This window comes from Phaenicophaeus curvirostris, chromosome 3, assembly GCF_032191515.1.
Source record: "Phaenicophaeus curvirostris isolate KB17595 chromosome 3, BPBGC_Pcur_1.0, whole genome shotgun sequence".
Taxonomy (NCBI): Eukaryota; Metazoa; Chordata; class Aves; order Cuculiformes; family Cuculidae; genus Phaenicophaeus; species Phaenicophaeus curvirostris.
The window spans coordinates 75,736,388-75,756,393 of record NC_091394.1 but is presented as its reverse complement, the minus strand read 5'-3'; the positions used below and the strand labels follow the sequence as shown (position 1 = coordinate 75,756,393).

The following is a 20,006-nucleotide window of genomic DNA, read 5'->3' as shown; positions in this document are numbered from 1 at the left end:
AGAAAAAACAAACATCCAATTATTTAATTTCGAATAGGGTCAGAAAACGAGCAGAATTTCCAGCTACATTAAACATTTCACACAATTGAGGGCAGTATTTTGCTTATTACAATCAGTGCTGATAGAGATGTGACTGCATGAACATTCAGCTTGAAACAATTCTCAGGTGTTTCAAGACACAGCATTCTCTACATATAAACTTCTCAAAGGAAAAGTAAACAATGTTTTGAGCCCCATACTATTATTCTTCCTATTATTCTGTGACAACTGGTGTCCCTCAGGGATCCGTATTGGGACCAGTGCTGTTTAATATCTTTGTCGATGATACAGACAGCGAGATTAAATGCACTGTCAGCAAGTTTGCAGATGATGCCAAGATGAGTGGTTCAGTTGTCACACCAGAAGGACGGGATGTCATCCAGAGGGATCTGGACAAGTTGGAAAAGTGCACCTGTATGAACCGCGTGAGGTTCAACAAGGCGAAGTGCAAGGTCCTACACCTGGGTCAGGGCAATCTGCAGTTTCAATACTGGATGAGGGATGGCGCAATTGAGCGCAGCCCTGCAGAGGAGGACTTCGGGGTCCTCATTGATGAGAAGTTTGACATGAGCAGGCAATGTGCACTTGCAGCCCAGAAGGCCAACCATATCCTGGGCTGCATCAAAAGCATAGCCAGCAGGTCAAGGGACACGATTCTGTCCTTCTACTCCAGTCTTGTGAGACCCCACCTGAGTACTGCATCCAGTTCTGGCATCCTCAACATAAGAATATGGAACTGTTGGAATGGGTCCAGATGGGGGAGCACAAAGATGATCAGAGGGCTGGAGTATCTCTGATATAATGACAGACAGAGTTGAGGTTGTTCAGTCTTGGAGAAGGCTCTGGGGGGACCTTATAATGGCCTTCCAGTACCTGGAAATTGGCCTACATGAAAGACCTAGAGGGACTTTGTAAAAAGGCATGTAGTGATTGGATGAGGGGTGAATGGCTTTAAACTGGAGAGGGGAAGATTTAGAATAGACATAAGGAGGAATTTCTTCATCATGAGAGTGGTGAGGCACTGGCACAGGTTGCCCAGGGAAGTTGTGGTTGTCCTCTCCCTAGAGGTGTTCAAAGCCAGGCTGGATGGGGCCTTGAGCAGCCTGATCTAGTGGGAGGTGTCCCTGCCCATGGCAGGGGGGTTGGAACTAGATGGGCTTTAAGGTCCCTTCCAACCCAAAACATTCCATAATTCTATGATTATTGCAACCATCTAAGGTACTGGGAAAGCATATTTATTAAGTCTATAGATGAAACTTAGCTTGGAATAAATTGTATGTCCATTAAAGAACAGAACTGAGTTTAAAACAATTTTTACAAATAGGAGATACTGGTTAGAAAATAAGATTGTTCTGGTTTGACAGCTAAACTGTGACAAAGATATACTTGACTGTTAAATGTAAGGGAGAAAGTAAGCAGAAATTATCACTAATAATCACTTTTCACTAATGTGTGAAAAGAAGCAGCCAGTTATAATGGGATTCTAAGTAAGAACTTTTAAGAGTTACAGTAGCTTTTACTTAGAATTTTATTTATTTATTTGGGAGGGGGCACACAAATCAGATAGATTACTCCAGATGCTGTCCAAGACGTGGGTTATCATTATCCCAACCTACTGATTCCTGTTAATCCAGCCCAGAATACCATTGCTGCCCTCTGCTGCTAGGGCTCAGGTCCGGCTTAGTGTCCACAAGGACCCCTTATCCACACAGCTGCTCTCCAGCAAGTCTGTCAGCCAGTGCTTCTTCCTATCCAGGTGCAGCACTCAACATTTGTCCTCACAAAAACTTCCTCAGGTTCCTGCTGGCCTACTTCTCCAGCTGGTTTAGTTCCCTCCGGATGGCACCCATGACCCAGACTAGATCAACAGGCTCCCCCCTTCCCACGTAGATGGAAGATTGGTGTAATCTGGGAACCTGATGTGAACGACACCCTGTTGTCTTGAGATCCTGTTGTCTCCTCTGGCTTGTAACACAACAGGTCTAAGTACAGAACCCCGTGACATTACCAGCCTCCATGTAGAGTGTGACTCACCAACTGCTACCTTTGAGTCTGGCCAGTTTTAAAACCTTCCTAACTTGGATACAATAATACTGTGAGAGACAGTGTTGAAAGCATTGCCAAAGCAGTCATGAAAGACATTCGCTGCTCTCTTCTCACCTGCAAAACTAGTCATTTTACCAGACGCAAGTCAGCCTGGTCAGACATGATGTATTCTCAGTAACAAAATCAAGCTAGTCACAGTCACCAAGAACTAACTTATTAGAATATACAGCAGAATATAGCTACCTGGAATGCGAAAAAAGCCCTTTGCCTCCACTTGGCAAAAGTAAAGCTTACAATGGTATCACAGGTCCAGCCTCAGACACCACATTTCAAGATACGTGAGTCAAAAGAGGTCTAGACTAAAGCAACATTGGTGACTACAAAAGAACATTGCTTTTCAGAAGAGACTAGGACCACTATGACTGTACCGTGGGAAGGACCATACTACAGCATCTACTAATAAGTTGAAGATTGTTGCCCAGAGAAAAAACAAAGAATTATCTTCTTCGATATTATTATGGACGGTACAAGCCCATAAAGGCAAAAAATTGTACTGGAGAAGACTAAAAACAATTGCCAAGGAGAAAAACAGCATAACGCTAAACATAGGAGCTGAGCAATATTCATGCCTGGAGCCTAAGCAGACGTGTGACTGAAACAGACACAGCTGATTTGATCATGTTGGATCAACAGAATAGATTTGACCTGAGTTTTAAGATATTAATCAAAAAGAATAAGTAACGTTTCAAAATGACTCAGTAATCACTTTCATAATTTTAGGAAAGTCATATAAAAATCTGATTCCTTCACAGAAATAATTTTATTTCAGGTAAGCTCCAAAACCCCATTTGAACTGTAAATGCAGACACAGATGTTATCCCATTTTACAGTAAACAGAAATTAGTTCACGTTTTTCACTAGGCCACTTCAAGATTTTTTTTTTTAATACATAAACACAAAATTATTTGAGAGATTCACTACTAAAAGTATACATTTATGTATAAAATGCTTAAGCAAAGCAAGTTTTCTTTGGAATAGCTTACCAATAGGAGTGAACAAAGAACGCTCTTTCCAGGGCCTGCCCACCAGGGTTACACCCCAGTCCTTTCCATTTCCATTAGCATCTCCAGTGTCCTGGCCCCAAGCTGATGTCTCAGTCTTTCTCTTCCCAGCTGCAGCTGAGGGAACAGATGTCCATTTCTCCTCCCCTACACCAATCTGTGAGGAGATTTTTACAGACTTCTCATTCCAGCTTCCTCCATTTACTGTATGGCTTTCACTCAATCCTGGAGAAACTTAATACAAGCATAATGAAAGCATTATATAAAATAAGAACTGGGTGAAGGATTAAAATATTACATACATGCACATATACTTAATATTTAAAAAAATACAAACAAACAGCAGCTTTGCTACACCCGTGTGATACCAAAGAGCTGCTGCTCTGTCTTAGCTGATTTTCCAGTTCAGATGATACGTACCATCTGCCTGCTAACTTGAAGAGTGAGGGGGGAAAAAAGCACCAAATTGCACTCTCCTTCCTGTGTCCCTTTCTTTATAGAGCTAATATCTTGGTAAACTAGTGCCTCTGAATTAAAAAAGAGTTGGGGGGAGGCGCTTTCAACACTGCCAGGTAATTACTCTTAAGAGTATCGTGATGATTTGTGGAAAGCCCAATGAATTAAATGAAGAATAATCTGTTTCTTAACTGCATGCAGCAGTTCTATAGGCAATAAGTAAAACAAATGACCAAGGATTAGAAAACGTTTCCCAAATACAAAACAGAACTTACAAAGAGCACAGCTATTACAGTGACTTTAGAGTTAACAATTAATGGAAACAAAAAAAATCACAGTAACATACTCAAAATATACAGCTTATGAACTGCTTTATGTCACATTAAGGTAAAAGACCACAAGTCTATTTGCAACAGTCTACCTTTCTGAGGAATTACTAGTCATAACAAGTTTAACGTATACTTTGAGATGGGTCAACAGTACATTGTGATCTATCATCATGAAACTTATTAAAAGTTATTTTTGATTTATGCTTCTACGAAACAAAGGCTAATGGTCATCCGGTGCACCCAACCTGACCTCCTATATATCACAAATCTTCCTGAAAGCAGTCAGCATATAAAACAGTCTCTGTCACTTTTTATAAAAGTAATGTAAACAACTAAACCCTATCATTTACAAATATCTGCATACTGCAAGCGTAACACTTCAACAGTCAGCCAAAACCTGATGCATGAGTAAGTCCGTATCATATGCCAACAAAAACCACAGACCAAATATTTCACTCCTCAAATGAACTCACAGCTGAGGCAGCATGTACGTGCCACGTTCAAGGCAGCCTCACCAGTACTGAATTGATTAGGTGAGGCATGCCTAGATTGTCTTAGACAGATCTTTTCCACCAGACACCTGTTAAGGTCACCACTGCTGTACCTAGAACCACTGCCCAGTTGTTCTCTGTACAACTCCACAGAATTAACATTGTTCATGTCACTTAATATCCTTTAAGGGTAATAAAATCTTAGGGGAATGCAATAAAACCAGCAAAGAGAGAGAACCCAAAACGTAGCCGATATGAAAACTCTTCTGCAACCTTGCAAAAGGACAAATGAAGTCCTGAAGGAGGAGCTTGATTATTCTGTGCTTATCATACTACTCTTCTATCACTAACAATATATTTCCACAGAATCACAGAAAACTTAAGATTGCAAGGGATCTCTAGAGGTCACCGAGCTCCACCTTCTACTCAAAGCGCAGCTCACTTCAAAATTGTAACACTGTATTCAACTTCTGGAAATCATAAAGGTCGATAGTTCAAAGCATCTCTGGGAAACCTAAGAGCTTTCTTCCTCATGGCCAGTCAGAATTTCCCTTACTGAAGCTTGATATTGCCTCCTGTCCTCCCATGATGCATTTCTAAAGAATAAAGCTCCTTCCTTCTGTTCTGTGGTCCAGCAAGTTTGCACGTGAAGTAAAGCTCTCAAAGAGTAGTAGAAAGTGGGTCACTTTATGGACCTGGGTGCTTTTAATAACTCATTTGCTGACTTGTTTAATTTCACTGAATATTTTCTGTTGATGCAATGCCACCAATGTTGGCTATAAGGAACAACCATCTTGATTTCACTATGCCAAATTCACTTTGAGTATTACTATAGCAATATCTCTTACCAGAAAACCACTAAGTCAATCACTGTCTAAAAATAGCCAAATATTTCAGCAATTCCATGTATGACACATATAAGGTAATGTGTATTTATTCACAAACATTTCTATTTATTTACTTCCAAAATGAATGTATTTAAAGTATGCCTCTCAAAGGAGTAAAGAACCAAGTAACTCACACATACACAATCTGAAATAAGTGCAAACTTTACAATCATCAGGTAGTATCTTTAAGCAGTTTGCAGTTATCTCTAGAAAGCTTTTCTTAGAGCAAATCATCAATTGAAAAACAGAAAAAGAAGTGAGTAAGTTTGAAAACCTAGCATACAGAATTCAAGTGGAGCTTGAAAATAAACTTTATTGTTCTGTAAGTAACAATTTGTATAACAGGTCATCTGGCTGAAAATTCTAGGTATCAAATCCTTTTCCTACATATATAACAGAGCCTGTTTTGAACCTGGGAAAAAGTAATTGCAACTTAGAAGTATAACACTTGCACAGCATAAAGCCAGCTGCATAATAAAGTTCCAGATCAGTAACTACACAAAATCCTGCACAGACAATTTCTGTTTTCACTTCTGTAAAACACTTTTCTAGTTTATTAGGGTGTCTAATAATGAAAGTTTTTTACCTTGTGGAATTGACGACTCTCCCTTTGCAGGCTTAGAGCTAACCTGCGCATTCAGGAGCGCATCACCTGATTAAGAAGTAAAAGAAAATGGAACTCAAGTATGTCAAAATCTTCTAAAAGAGTATCCATCACCAATATTGAAAGAAAAAACACCATCAATACCTCAAAGTAAATTAAGACATTTTCAGAAAACCTAAGAATAAAATTAAAATTTTCTATTTTTATTATTTGTGTTTATTTTGCAGACAGAATAACTCAAAAGCTGATTAAGGGCCCATAAACCAAAACAACAGATTTCAAAAAAACTCTAACTAGCTTCCTCAAGCATGGTGAGCAGAAATCTAAAAGAGGCTGTCGTTTTCAAGCAAAAAGGCAGCTTTAAGTAGTTTGGAAGCACATTGCTATTTCTAATTTCTACCTTACCACAAAACCAATAGATATAGCTCAATTCTTATCAGATTATTCTAGTACAATGTGATACGTAAGAATATAGGACACAAAAGACTCTGGCTAGAGAGGTTACAGTAGTTATGGCTGGCAACAGAGTATGTAAACAGCAGGAATTACCATTTCTTGAAGCTGTGTGTAAATGGACAGGAAAAAAAAGGCAACTGGAAACAACTGATCTAGTCATCAAGGACAAGAGCCATGCATTTACTCAACGTGCAAACAAGTGTTAATAAAATGCAACGTAAGGCATGAAAATTTCAATATTTTGTTACACAATACTAGATGGTAGCTAGGCTTGGCCTTTTTGTTACTTTGCAAGAACATCATGTTTCATCTAATTGAAGCACCAAGCTTATCAGCAGGTTACAGGTATGTCAGAAAGCTGAAGTGCTAGTGTTTTCAGATTCCCTTAGCTTCTTAAACCACTTCTCAGCTGCAGCCAAATTTGAAATCCTGTGCCTATGTAAGTTTAAAACAGCCCACGCAATCATTTCTTAAATGCTAGCAGCCACAGAAGCTAAAGTCTACATTTCCTTATCGAATCCTTCACTATAATAGATTATTAAGTCTTGGCCAGATGTGCCCTACCATTATGAACAGCTTTAGCACAGGTACTACTAAACCAATGGTAGGAAAGATGTCTGCATGTTAAGCAGTGAACAATCTGTTAAGAAAACTCATTGGCACAACCTTCCCACAAGGAAGTATTCAAAAACTCAAGGAGCTGGTGCTGCTTACAGCAGTGCTCAGGGTGCCTCTAAAGTTTTCAGCAACAAAGTGCAGAGTCAGCAGAGTGCAAGTGAAGGAACAGGGACATACGCCTATGCAGATGTGAAGCTAACACATATAGCACTGGTGTGGAGGCCAGTGTCTCAGCCACTTATTCCAGAATATTCTGTCCTGAGCTTCCCAGAAAGCGTGGCTCAACAAAATGGGGAGTTTTGGACAATAAGAAGTACATGGCTTGAAATAATTTCCTCAACAATTATGTCTCCAAACATATCTACCATACATCCAAAACAGAGACACTATTTAAGCATTCAAGTAAAGTTATCTTCCCAGAACACGTTCACAGACATATTTATCATCATACCTTTATTTTTTCTGAGACCAACTGGAAGTGATGGTGTAGGCATCACCTGTTCAATCGACACAGTAACTGTATTTTCCACTCCTTGGAGATTTGATTCTCCTGAGCCACTATCAGTCAGAACCTTGTCTCGCTTACGCTGCTGTCGCTTCTCTCTGTTACTGATCTTTGTTTCCCAGGCTCCTAAAACAGCCCCAAAATTAAAACATCATGAAATAAGTCAGAAAGCAAAAAAGACAGAGTTCTAGCTTGTTTCATATCAAGCTGAAGTCTGAGTACAGGTTCAGTTTAAAAATCAAAAGACATGGCAGTCAACTTCAAAATTAGTTTGAAAGGATGAACAACTGGTCAAAGGGAAGTTTTTCTAGATGCAACAAGTTAATCCTTTGCTTCACAGAACAAAACATGAACAACGTGAGGGCTCTACTCTTCAACATTTTTCTCATTTTTTTTGTAAGCTTAATTTCAAATCTGTTGAATGGTGATACTTCAAAGGTCATATTTCCAGATTAAGACTGTGGAGTTCTGACAAAATGTGTTTCTTTGTGAAGTGCAAATAAATCTTAAACAGCATTTAAGTCAAAATATATCCAATTGCATTTTTTGTGTTTGTGTTCAGTACCTTCATCAACTTCCTTTCCATCCAGACGTGACTGATCCTGAACTGTTTTAGCATCTCCCTTTGATTTCTTTTTTTTCTTTGACTACAATAAAAAGAAAGTATTATCTTAATAATTGCTGAGTGATTGCTTGTCATTGTGACTTAGAATTAGTCCACCCCCACCCTCAAAACACAGGAGTAAATTTAAAACAGATTTTCCTCAACAATGCTTTGCATGGACTGTCCATGGAAAGGAATACTAACAATAGTAATTCCACAGTGTAAGTTAAAACTATCGAAATAACATGAAAGACTTAAGTAGTACATATATAGCAGGTTGGGGGAATGATTACTCATGCTACAGAGTACAAAGCCTGGCGGAAAAAGCTATGCTGATGCATCAGTCAGAGGAATATGAACTGTCTGGCAAGCAGATCCCACTTCTGGTAAAATCTGTTTTGTGCAGAAGAAAGTAATAAAGAATGCCAGTGACTCCTTTGAAAAAGGAGGGTAAGACAATTCCAGCTTGGAAGACAACTTCAAAACAAGAACTTTGATTAGACTCTGTACAATACATATGTAAGGGTTTTATCTGAGTGTTTCACCAGTTACAGCTTCTTGGCTATACAAGCAGAAACAAATGAAAAGAACAGGGATGAATGTCCTTCCACAAGCAGTTTTGGTGCAACATGTGGCAATATAAAGCATTAAAAAGATAATATGAAGAAAAAAGATAAACAACGACCCAAGATATTGGGAGAGCATATACTGCAGAAAGCCTTGGAGTTTAATCTTTTGATAAGCTAGCAATGGCAAATTGTCCACCTTCCTAGAAAGAAAATACTGCACTCAAAGGCTTTTCAATCTAGTGAAGAAAAGTGTAAGAACTACCAGATGAACCTGAATTTAAAAACAAACAAACAAAAACAAACCCAAAAAACCCCAGACTTTTAAAAGAAGGGTGGTTATCCATTCAAATACTATAAGGGGAACTACTCACCGATTCACTGTCTCTGGAATATTCAAATAAAGATATTCTAAGAGTGCTGGATGTCTTTCTGGAATATTTGCTTCTGCCAGAGTAGGACTAAGAATTGCCAGCTCTATACCTGAGCTCCAACTATATGATTTTCTAGCCTTGTATGTCCAATAAGAGCATCACAGTCTCTCTAGAATTCAGAATAGGTAATGGCTAAATTATCACCACAGCTGGCAGGTGTCCTATGGACCCACAACAGCATGCAGGTCACATCTTTGAGTTAGCATGCACAAGAGCTATCACGTAGTTTCATTACAGGTACTGAAAGCAGCATAGCTTGTTAGTGCACTGCCACAGAGAATAAAAATTTCACTGCTTACACGCAATGCTGTGTCAACAGACCTGTAACATTTAGTGAGCTGACCTGGACAGTTAACTCATGGTTCACTGCACTAGGAGACTCACAATACAGATGTGTCGAAACTGAATTACTACATTTATTTGCTCAGATCACCTTTGCCTGTACACCAGCTACCTAACTCCTGAAAAATCTCCAAGAGACAAGGGCCAGTCTCAAAAGTAATCCAAGAACTAGTTGTACAAATATCAAGAAATCAAATTATTTGCCAGAGAACCTTCTAAGGAAAGAATTAAAAAGTGGAAAAACATCAAACAATTTTGAATTGCTTCTTGGAGCTCAAGCATAGGAAAGATTACTAAGTTTGCACCTGCATCTACCATTTTCAGCTACATTGGGAGTAGAAGTTGAGGTCTTGGGATCTCCCACCCACAAAGCTGTAATACTCAACTGTCCTCTGGCCCCAAGAGGCACCTGAAATGACTTCAGAAGTCCTGCAGACAGCAGTTTGAGATGACTGCTTCTCCATGTTCTAACTCCAGTTTCTTAAATAACTAGATCCTATAGGGATATCAACATCAAATGTTACACTTCTCAGGAAAACAGTTAAATTTAAAAATAAGTTTGTAACTAACAAACTCTGTTTTTAAAAAGAATTTAAATATTGGAAATATATTTACTTTCCTAAGTTACTAGAACCTGATCTGAGAAACCAGAGTCATAACTAGTTATCCAATTTACTCACCACCTGTCAAAATTAGTGCTGTAAGTTGCTATCTCAGCAACAAACTGACTGAAACACCAAGATAATGTTAAAGATGTTAAAGGTTACTGAGTAAGTCAGGTGATAATTTTGCAGAAACCTACTCAAAGTGTCACCTTCTCCAACATAGAAAGCTGTCAGTGTTGGCTCTGCCACCAGCCAAAGAACACAAGGAACTCAACAGGTCTGCCAAAATTTAAGTCTAAGCCTTGAAAGAACAATAGAAAAACTAACCTTTCTTCCACATCCCTAATGGTCTGTTCATTTCTCATATTCAAGTCAAGGTTGTTGTGTATTTGCAAACAGAATGGGGAACGAAGTTAACATCCTGCAATCTCATCGAAAGAGTCACTTCATAGATACAGCCCCCCTTACACTAAATCTAACCCCCACGCCAGACTGTGCAAGCCACTATAATGTAAAAAAAAGAGAAGAAACAATTCAAAGTGCCAAGAGAATCATAAATCCTATAAGCAGCCAAAATCCACCAAAGCAGAACAAGAGGATAAAATTTAAATTACTATCCTGAAAAAGCATGGGTGAAATTTATAACCCTGAAGTGGCTAAGAAATACAGAAACACAAAGTCAGTGCGATTTTCATTGAAAGCATATATTCAAATAAAAATAATCCTATCCTTCATGTCATAGACCCTGTCATGTCATATATCTACACGCATGTACATACTACTGAAATCCCACCCACCCCAAGCTACACAAAGACATACAGAGAAAACCCCTTAACATCTACTTAGCAGATTTTATAATGTTATAAATGTAACAGATGCCATGAAAGGCTTAACCAAATACTAAGATGCCTGTAAAGTTACCTGTAGTTTTATGACATTTCCTGGACATGTTTTTAATTGAAAGGTAACAATTAATTATGCTTTGCCCAAGGTTCCCCAAAGTAATATGAAAGCATAATTAGTGGAATAAGAATCCATGTTGTGGTACTGATTTCCTTGGGCTGCAGCTTCATCTTAAGACTTTAAAATTCAGAACACTATATTTGCAATGTTATGGTAAAGCTTGAGTTTACCATTTAAACACTTTACAAAATTGGAAACCTGCTTGAGATACAGTGAAAATTGAGAAGAAAAATACTAGTTATTCCTTCAGGATCAAGTTTTATTATGTTCTTGGAAAAAAAACCTCACAAAATCAATCTGATAAGTGACACATGGCAAATATAAAGACGTACACAGAAAAGTCTTTCTATTTGCCAATGCCCAAAGAGTTTAGAGCCCTATATCCAACTGGACAATCTTCTATTCAACATACTAAATGCAAGTATAGGATAGTCAAGTTTGAATGAGCTGAACAAATTACAGTAATAGTTTGACTGTGTATGCATACTTCTCAGTATGATCAGAACAAATACACTTTGTTGAAGGAAATGCACCAGAAATCCATGACAGTAGCAAAATTATGTGCACAATGTTAGCAAAAGAACCAAGCAAAAATTATCAAAGGCCTATAATAAATACATGCAGGTTGCCTACAAATGACAGCATTTATGATAAGGCTAGAAGACATTAGTCTTCATGGTGCAAAACAAAATCCAACCAACCAAAACAAATATCACCATTAGAATGGTTACCTTTTAGATAAGGCTACAGATGAAGCTTCAGAAAGATGTTTTTAATGTAGCTGTTCAATTTGCATAACAAAGTTCAACCCAGACTTCAAAGCCCATATTTGTCATCAGAAATTAAGAACTCTAATCACCAATGGATACATCTGACAAAAGAAATAAGCAGGCTCCTGGTCCTAATCCTTTGAATAGCAGTCCCCCAATTGTTAGACCATTTACAACCCACTCAACAATACTATCATTATATTCTATCTCCATAGAAGCCAGCAAAGACCAAGCACGAACTTAACTTTTGTAGGCTTAACATTTTCACATGGGGAACAGAGATATTAGTGTTTAGCATGGGGCAGGGAGGGAGGGGGTTTTGCTTGATGCAAACATTCTGTGATAAGACATAATCTTAGAAGTTAAGAAAACATGACTTTAGCTCTTCTCAACACCAAGGTAGATTAGTCCTCTTCATAGTAAGAAATACGCCTCTTCACTCATGCAAGTAATGCGATTTCAAATCACAAGTAGAGTTATTAGATATAATACCGTGCATTAAACTTTGACATTGTCGCTCCACATGCATAACTTACCTTTTCATTCTTCTTTTCTGTGTCCACAGGCTGTTTTACATTTTCTTTACGGACAGTTTGTATTACTTCATCCTCAGATATATCAAGAAAAGATCGTCCATTAGGCTGTGTGAACAGTAAATGTGAATGGTAAAAAAAACTGGAGAAAGCTGACAAAACACAACTCAAATTACAATTTTACTGAAATTCAACTATTTGTTGACTGAAAAATGTTTGCAAGATCATTAACTAAAGCAGACAGAATTGTGGACTGGCCAAATAGAGGAATGAAAATGAAAGAAAACAGGTCTCCTCATTTCATCTCAATCCTACTCAATACAGAAATTTGCTTATCAAAAGGTAAACTTCTGAAATTTATCACTTCTCTGTGGCCATTCTGAGAAGGAATTCTGAACATACAGTTGTACGTGCCATAGATTATCTAATTAAATGAATATATTTACCACTTAGTAGCATTTCAGCCACAGGCTCCATTTTTAAAGTAATTTTTACCTTGAACAAATTTCTACAGATTTTGCCTATGTATATCCCTCACAGCTCATTTCCTTCACAAGTTACATTTCATAGTAGAACAGAAACTAGAAGTCAAAGACAAAGCATGACTAAGCATGACATCCCATTGTTCTTTTCAGACAGACTTGATTATAGTCATTATGTTAAGTCTACCATTTCCCCCTCACATAAAGGAAAGAAAATTAGCATATATTATTTAACATAAAAAGTTAAAACTCTGGACAGCCATCTAATTAGTCTTTATCATCACCTTTGACAGCACAGGCATACACCTCAGCCTATATAGTCCCTATGCAAAAGGGTAATAATTTAAGACACATTTATTGTTAAAAAACAAACTATGACTGAAGGTATTGTGCTTAACTGCAGAAAAGACGAAAATAAGCAAAACATTATACTACTCTTAGCCATTAACAAAACGGAGTGAAAAAACAAGAGCTAGGAGTAGCAACTGATACCGAGTCCACACAAGTTTCATATTGATTCACATTAGTGATTCAGACTAATTAAAGAGTGAAAATTAAATAAGAGATTAAGCATAAATAACTGCTTCAGCCACTTTAATGTCTGCAATTCGTTTTAAAATAACAAAACATAATATAGTTTGAACTGTATTTAAAGACCCCAAAGCTACTTCAACTCAGCATCACACAAACTTGATTACTTTGAAGTAAAACAACGGTCATATTACAAATTAGTGTAACCTATTCCTTCAAATATCAGATCTGATCCTCAGTTATCCGTTATGTGTATTTAAGTCTTGCCATTTTATATTATGCTTACAAATCACCCTTGGCATGATGTCACCAGTGCATTGCTTAGTGTAGTTAGCCAGCATGCCAACTTCTTATTTTGTAACTATTAATAGAAATTGAAAGATCAGGTCACCTAACCCCACTTCTCCTGCAGCCATCAGCTTTATACTGGACTCTTTCTACCTAAAATGCAGCACATTTCCCTCAGCACTTTGAAATTGAAGACTATTTTACAGATCGGTGCCTCAAAACTCTCTCAACAAAGGTCCCAATACTCTATTCCACAGGGACACCAAAGACCTGATATTCCATCTTCAGAATTACCTGTTGCCAAAAATCAGTTCTTGAACCCCTGTTTTCCCCAGGTTCCTCACAGTCGTGTTATTAGTGGTGTGATGTCTTCCAACCTATGTTAGTCCAATGACATTTAAGATCTTAAGCTAAAGAATCACGCTTACTTTGCTTCTTTGCTATTACATATATAATTGAAATTGAAAGCTATTTTCTTAATCCCTCTCAAAAATTCCACAGACAAAAGCTTTAATATTTAATTAAAAAAAAATCAGCTGTTTAATTGTAAAAACTATGCAGCCATTGAAAGTAATAAGCTAATTCATATCCATTAAGAATCCTCTGTAAATATTCATCCACGACAGTTTAAAATGCTGTCTGATCATCTGATCACGTAAACAACCACCATTAGAAATATGTTTAAAAAACTTGTACTTTGACGCATTTCTCCCTGAACATAGCCCTGAATTATCACAAGACTCCTTTTCAGTGGAAGCTTTCCACATTTTCTGCCCACAGATGAATCATACAATTTTAACCAAAATTCATGTGGCCATTTTGGGGTATACCAAAGATAGTAACAGAAGCGGGAAAACAAAAAAGCTTTACTATAGTATTCAGAAATGTTTCTTTTAAAAGACAACTACAGGCAAAAAGACTAAGTTTAAAACTGTATGGTAACATATGAAACTTCCACTGACAACATAAATTCATTCAAATTGTGGATTTTACTATTTTCCATCTTTTTTTCCGCTTCACCTTAAAAGCTAAAAGGAAGATGGAAGAAGGCAGAAATAGTGCCATCAATAACATTACTGATTTTTGAACACATTTCTTGCTTGCTGACCTTAAAACCACAATATTTAAAAAAATATTTTCACACATTTATTTGAGGACATTAAAACTTAATTCAAAAGTAGAATAAATATTTTGCTGAGACTGTTAAAATGAAAACCATCGTCTTTTAAAAATGGTGCAGGGCAATGGATAACTCTGTTTCATACTTCAGATGGCAGTAATGAAATCGTTATCATTTGAGTCTTACAAGGCCATATTAGCCAAAGTTCTTAGTTACACATTAAAAAGATTTGTCTACTTAGAATATCTTTGGCCAACGAAGGAGTCTGTAAACAATATTATATTCTGTGAGCTTCTCTTAAGAAGAGCAAGCTAAGCAATTTTCTGTTTGAGCACTGGAGTATCCTACAGCCCTATTCCTCATGCAATCTGACAATTAACATACACACAATACCAAGATGTGTATATCAGCTGAAAGGTCTTTATACAGTCTATTTCTAAGCACAGTAAGCATAAAACAGTCAAAACCTGAAAAGTTCTTTTAAGCCAACAAAGTAGGAAACTTCCATCAAATGAATGCAAATGCTTTTAGGAAAGTATGTAGCATTTACTATTCAGGTGTACTTCAAACAACAAGAGGTACACCGTCAATTTGGTATTTTCTAAATCTACAAATAGATGGTGTGAATGGCTTTCTAAAGCTGCAGCAGAGCACAGAAGACTGTCACTCTCAAGTTCCTACGATATTTTGCAGATTGGACAGAAACAACGTAAGAACAGTTCCACCTTTTTCTGCTGAACGTTTAAAATGTAGAAGAGAGGCACACAGTAAATACTCAGAAGGGAAAGGAATTAGAATTAAAGCTGAAGAGATTTTTGGGAAGAAAAAAATAATTCTTAACAGGGGCCAAAGAACTCTGTGACAGGAGACAAACAGCTCTGCCCCTGCCAGGAGCTAAAAGAAAAGGGAAAAAAATTAAAAAAATACAGAAAGAGGCTTCAGGTTTACTGCACAGAATCTGAAGTAAGGATATCATGACACTACCTTGCTCCAAGAAGCTGGAGAAAGTCAGAACGGGCTCTGCAAACTATAGTACCTATACAGAAACTGAATAGTCACATGCAAGAAACAAAGCAACAACGCTCTTCCTCAGAAAGGGTACAGTGGCAGAGCATTCCTGATCCTGACTGATGAGTTACGCATCACCTGCCGTATGATGAGCTCAGTAATTCTGTATTAAAGTAACCCTACAGCTTTTAATTAGACATCTGTAGTGTGCTCTTTAATGACAGAGACCAGTTGCTCTAAGCTTTCTGAAACGCCCGCAATGGAAATCTAGACCCTGGCACAGCAAACACTGTAGTAAATCTACTGATAATAGGCTTACTCTTTTCCCTTCACAGATTTCAGTACCAACATCACAGCACACAAAAACACAAGACAAAAATGACTAGGCAGTAATCAGTACGAATTTTTGTTCCATGTGTAGGTTTCCATTGTTATTTCGAGAATTTTTCATGTAAAATTTGGAAAATTTGGGACATGCTAATACAGGTCCCTATGAACTTAGCTCAGAAAATGAGCATGAGCAGGCTTATTAAACTTTGTCACTGGTATATACTTATTTACACTACAGTTAATGATTCAATTGGTGCATTTTCTTCTTGGAAAAGGTTGAGGTATTTTTTTTCATCTCTGCATGGAAATAACAAACTACTATGAAAATAACCACTAAATTCTTAACAATATCGAATGACATCTTGACAGCTGAAAAACCATCGTACTCTTCTGATTATGAAAATACTTGCGTTTAGATATCCTTAACATTATTTTGTGCCCAAGCAAACCAAGCTTGAAACAGCAAAAATATTTATACTCACTAGAAGTGCCAGTTAAGTTTATACAAAAATTAATACAAAGTGGGCTTTTATGAAGCCCTGCACTACACAGCATTGACAAGTTAACAGTGTATCTACCTCTTTCCTCTATCTTCTGTTGAGGTATTTTTTAATGTCTTCAATGATGACTTGCAAGAGTTTATGCTTCGTTTTCATACAGGAGTTTAAAGAAAATAAATCAAGAAAAATATACATAATTTCTAGGATCAGTGTTTTTCTTCAAGCAGACGTAACAGATCTGCTAAATCTTGAAGGATTTGCTGTTCAAGATGGCAAAAAAAAAAAAAAAAAATTGCGTCTTTCACGTGCTTTCTCCAAAATGGAGACCTAGCTAGACTGGAAAGATTCTGAATCACTATGCTTCCTCTTCTTGGTGGCTAGAGTTCAGCTTTTTGCAACTCACAGAATTAACTTCAGCAGTTTACTGCTCAAGGACAGGTTGGTAGCATAGACAGACTTTTTTTTTGTTTCCTTTTAAGACAGCCTAGCTTCAATTCCTTATTAAAAAAAACCAACCACCCCAACTTCAAGTCTTGATACTGCTACAGCCTCAAAAGGAAGGTACAAACACATTTTCTCTCTTTCTTCTGGTCATTCGGTAAACAACTCAGATTTTATAGAGCGAGATATAATTAAAAGATACAGTTGCAACAGGAAGGGGACATCTGCTGCACTTTCATACCTATAATCCATCTGTACATAAATAGGATTACAAACACACTAGCAATCTAAAAGCTACAGAAGTGACCCCTTCAAGCCCCAAAACTATAACTGGAAGCTTTAGAAGGACAGGTGCCAATTTCTACATTCTAGTCATCTCCTCTTAAGTGCACGCATATTGTCAAAGATGGAAGGTTCCCACATCACATACTGAGGACTTAAAAAAAAAAGAAGACAGCAATGATCTGTTTTTAAGGGGCTGCTAAGACACAGATTTCCTTATTAAAGGAGACGATCCTTACTGCAACAACTAAATCAGACATATTCTTACTGATGCAAGCTCACCACAAGATTGACATTAACATATTCTGTCGAAAAGACACTACGCAAAGCTTTACTCAAGTTTGAATCATCGCAGCATTTATGGGGCTTACAACGTCGCTTCCTACGGTTTATATTTGCCTGGCCTTGAAATTTTAAGCTGTGCTAAGGTCACCACTGCAAGCGCTCGACGAAAAGTAGTAAACCCCCTACATTTTCGTATCATTCTCGTTTCCATTCAAACGCTTCTCGAAGAAACGAGGTTATTCCTCGTGATTCGGGACCAAGTTTCCGTGCGTGCGCGCGGCTCCTCCGGGTTTTCAAAGCAACCGAGAAACCCGCACGACAGAAGAAGGAGGCGGCGCGGACGGACCCTCACCCGGCACCACGGGGAGCTCGGTGGCCTCCGAGCCGAGGGCCCGGCTGCCGCGTCAACGCCGACGAGCCCTCCCCCCGCCACCCCACCCGCTTCTCACCCGCGCCGCTTTCTCCGGCAGCTTCTTCTTGTTTCGCTTCTTCTGCTCGTCGCCTTTCAGCTGCGGCTGCCCGGGGCCCGCGCCCGCCGCCCTGACCTGTCCCCCACCGGCCACCGGTCCCGCGCCGGCCGCCTCCTCGGCCTTCCTCTCCGCCTTCTTTCGGAGGCCGCTCCCGCGGGCGGCGGCCAGCAGCAGCAGCGCCAGCAGCGCCAGCCCCAGCGCGGCCGGAGCCGCCAGCGCCAGCCAGGCGGGCAGGCCGCGCGGGTCGAGGCCCAGCTCGAGGCCCAGCTCGGCGCGCAGCAGGCCGAGCCCGCCCGCCAGCGCGTCCCGCACCCGCTCCGCCGCCTCCTCGGCCCGCCGGGACGCCGCCTCCCGCCAGCTCCACGCGGCCATCGCGGAGCCGCCGCCGCACGGACGGGAGGGCGGGCGAGGTGGGGGGGGGGGGGAGCGCTCAAGCAGAGCGCATCGCGGCCTTGGGGCGCCCCCGGGCTCTCTCCTCCTCTTCCTCCTCCTCCTCCTCCCCCCCCCGCCTCCGAGGCGACGTCACCGCCCCCGGCAGCCCCACACGCGCGCGCGCGCGCCAGCCGCAGCACCGCCGCCGCGCGCCGGCGACCCCTCCGCGCCGCCCCGCGGCCGGCGCCGCCCTGTCCAGGGCGGCGCCGGCCGCGGGGCGGCGCGGAGGGGTCGCCGGCGCGCGCGCGACGTGGCAGGCAGCGAGAAGGGGCGGGGGCTGCTGGGTCGCGCTGCCTCGGTGTCCGTTCACGGGAGCGCCACGTCTACACGTGTGGCTTTAAGGACGCCCCTCAGGGTGAGGGAGGGGATGGTGCCGCCTCTTGTTTTTCGCCTCTTGTGAGACCTCAGCTGGAGCGTCGCGTCCTGCTCTGGAATCCTCGAGGAGGATACGGAGCGGTTGGAACGGGTCCAGAGGAGGGCTGCAAGGGTGATCAGAGGGCTGGAGCACCTCCCGTACGAGGACGGGTTGAGAGAGTTGGGGTTGTTCAGCCTGGAGGTGTTTTGGTCTTAATCATAGAATCACCAGGTTGGAAGAGACCCACCGGCTCATCGAGTCCAACCATTCCTATCAAACACTAAACCATGCCCCTTAGCACCTCGTCCACCTGTGCCTTAAACACCTCCAGGGAAAGGGACTCAACCACCTCCCTGGGCAGCCTGTTCCAGTGCCCAATGACCCTTTCTGTGAAGAATTTTTTCCTAATGTCCAGCCTAAACCTCCCCTGGTGGAGCTTGAGGCCATTCCCTCTTGTCCTGTCCCCTGTCACTTGGGAGAAGAGGCCAGCACCCTCCTCTCTACAACCTCCTTTCAGGTAGTTGTAGAGAGCAATGAGGTCTCCCCTCAGCCTCCTCTTCTCCAGGCTAAACAACCCCAGCTCTCTCAGCCGCTCCTCATAAGGCCTGTTCTCCAGCCCCCTCACCAGCTTTGTTGCTCTTCTCTGGACTCGCTCCAGAGCCTCAACATCCTTCTTGTGGTGAGGGGCCCAGAACTGAACACAGTATATTAAGTCTCATCCAACACAATATCTGGGATATTTGGGTCTAAGTCTCATCCAACACATAGATTTAGGGTCATAAGAGAGACAAAGCACAGACCTCCATACGGAAAGAGGCTTGAAAGGGGCTGCTGGAGGAAGGTGTAGGTTGCAAAAAACATTTGCTCCTTGAGAAATTGTTCATTTGGGCTGTGGCTGGGAGACCTGGCCTAACTCTCAGTGATTCGGTCTCAGGGGCATGGTTTAGTATTTGATAAGAGTGGTTGGACTCGATGATCTGGTGGGTCTTTTCCAACCCGGTGATTCTATGACTCTATGACTTCCTGTTCTCAGAGTGGTGAATCATTTCAGCAAGACTTTGAGCAATTTCAGTTTTTCTCATGCAGTATTTCAGGAAGGATTTCTTTAGCACCTAAGAGGAGAGGAAGAGGACAGTTCAGTTAGAAGATGAGTAATCCGTGTCCCACTTTGGC

At 40.3% G+C, this 20,006-nt stretch overlaps 1 protein-coding gene across 1 annotated transcript in view; it reads right to left on the bottom strand.

The window, feature by feature from the left end:
* The window catches only part of MTDH (metadherin), a 33,125-nt gene extending 14,643 nt beyond the window's left edge, over positions 1-18,482 (bottom strand). Inside the window, exons 1-6 of the mRNA XM_069854408.1 lie at positions 18,026-18,482; positions 12,313-12,417; positions 8,058-8,139; positions 7,439-7,618; positions 5,896-5,961; positions 3,129-3,380 (exon numbers count right to left, since the gene is read on the bottom strand). Coding sequence (XP_069710509.1) covers positions 3,129-3,380; positions 5,896-5,961; positions 7,439-7,618; positions 8,058-8,139; positions 12,313-12,417; positions 18,026-18,418 — 1,078 coding nt within the window. The 5' untranslated portion in view covers positions 18,419-18,482. The remainder of the gene's footprint in view (positions 1-3,128; positions 3,381-5,895; positions 5,962-7,438; positions 7,619-8,057; positions 8,140-12,312; positions 12,418-18,025) is intronic.
* Between the last annotated feature and the right edge of the window lie 1,524 nt (positions 18,483-20,006).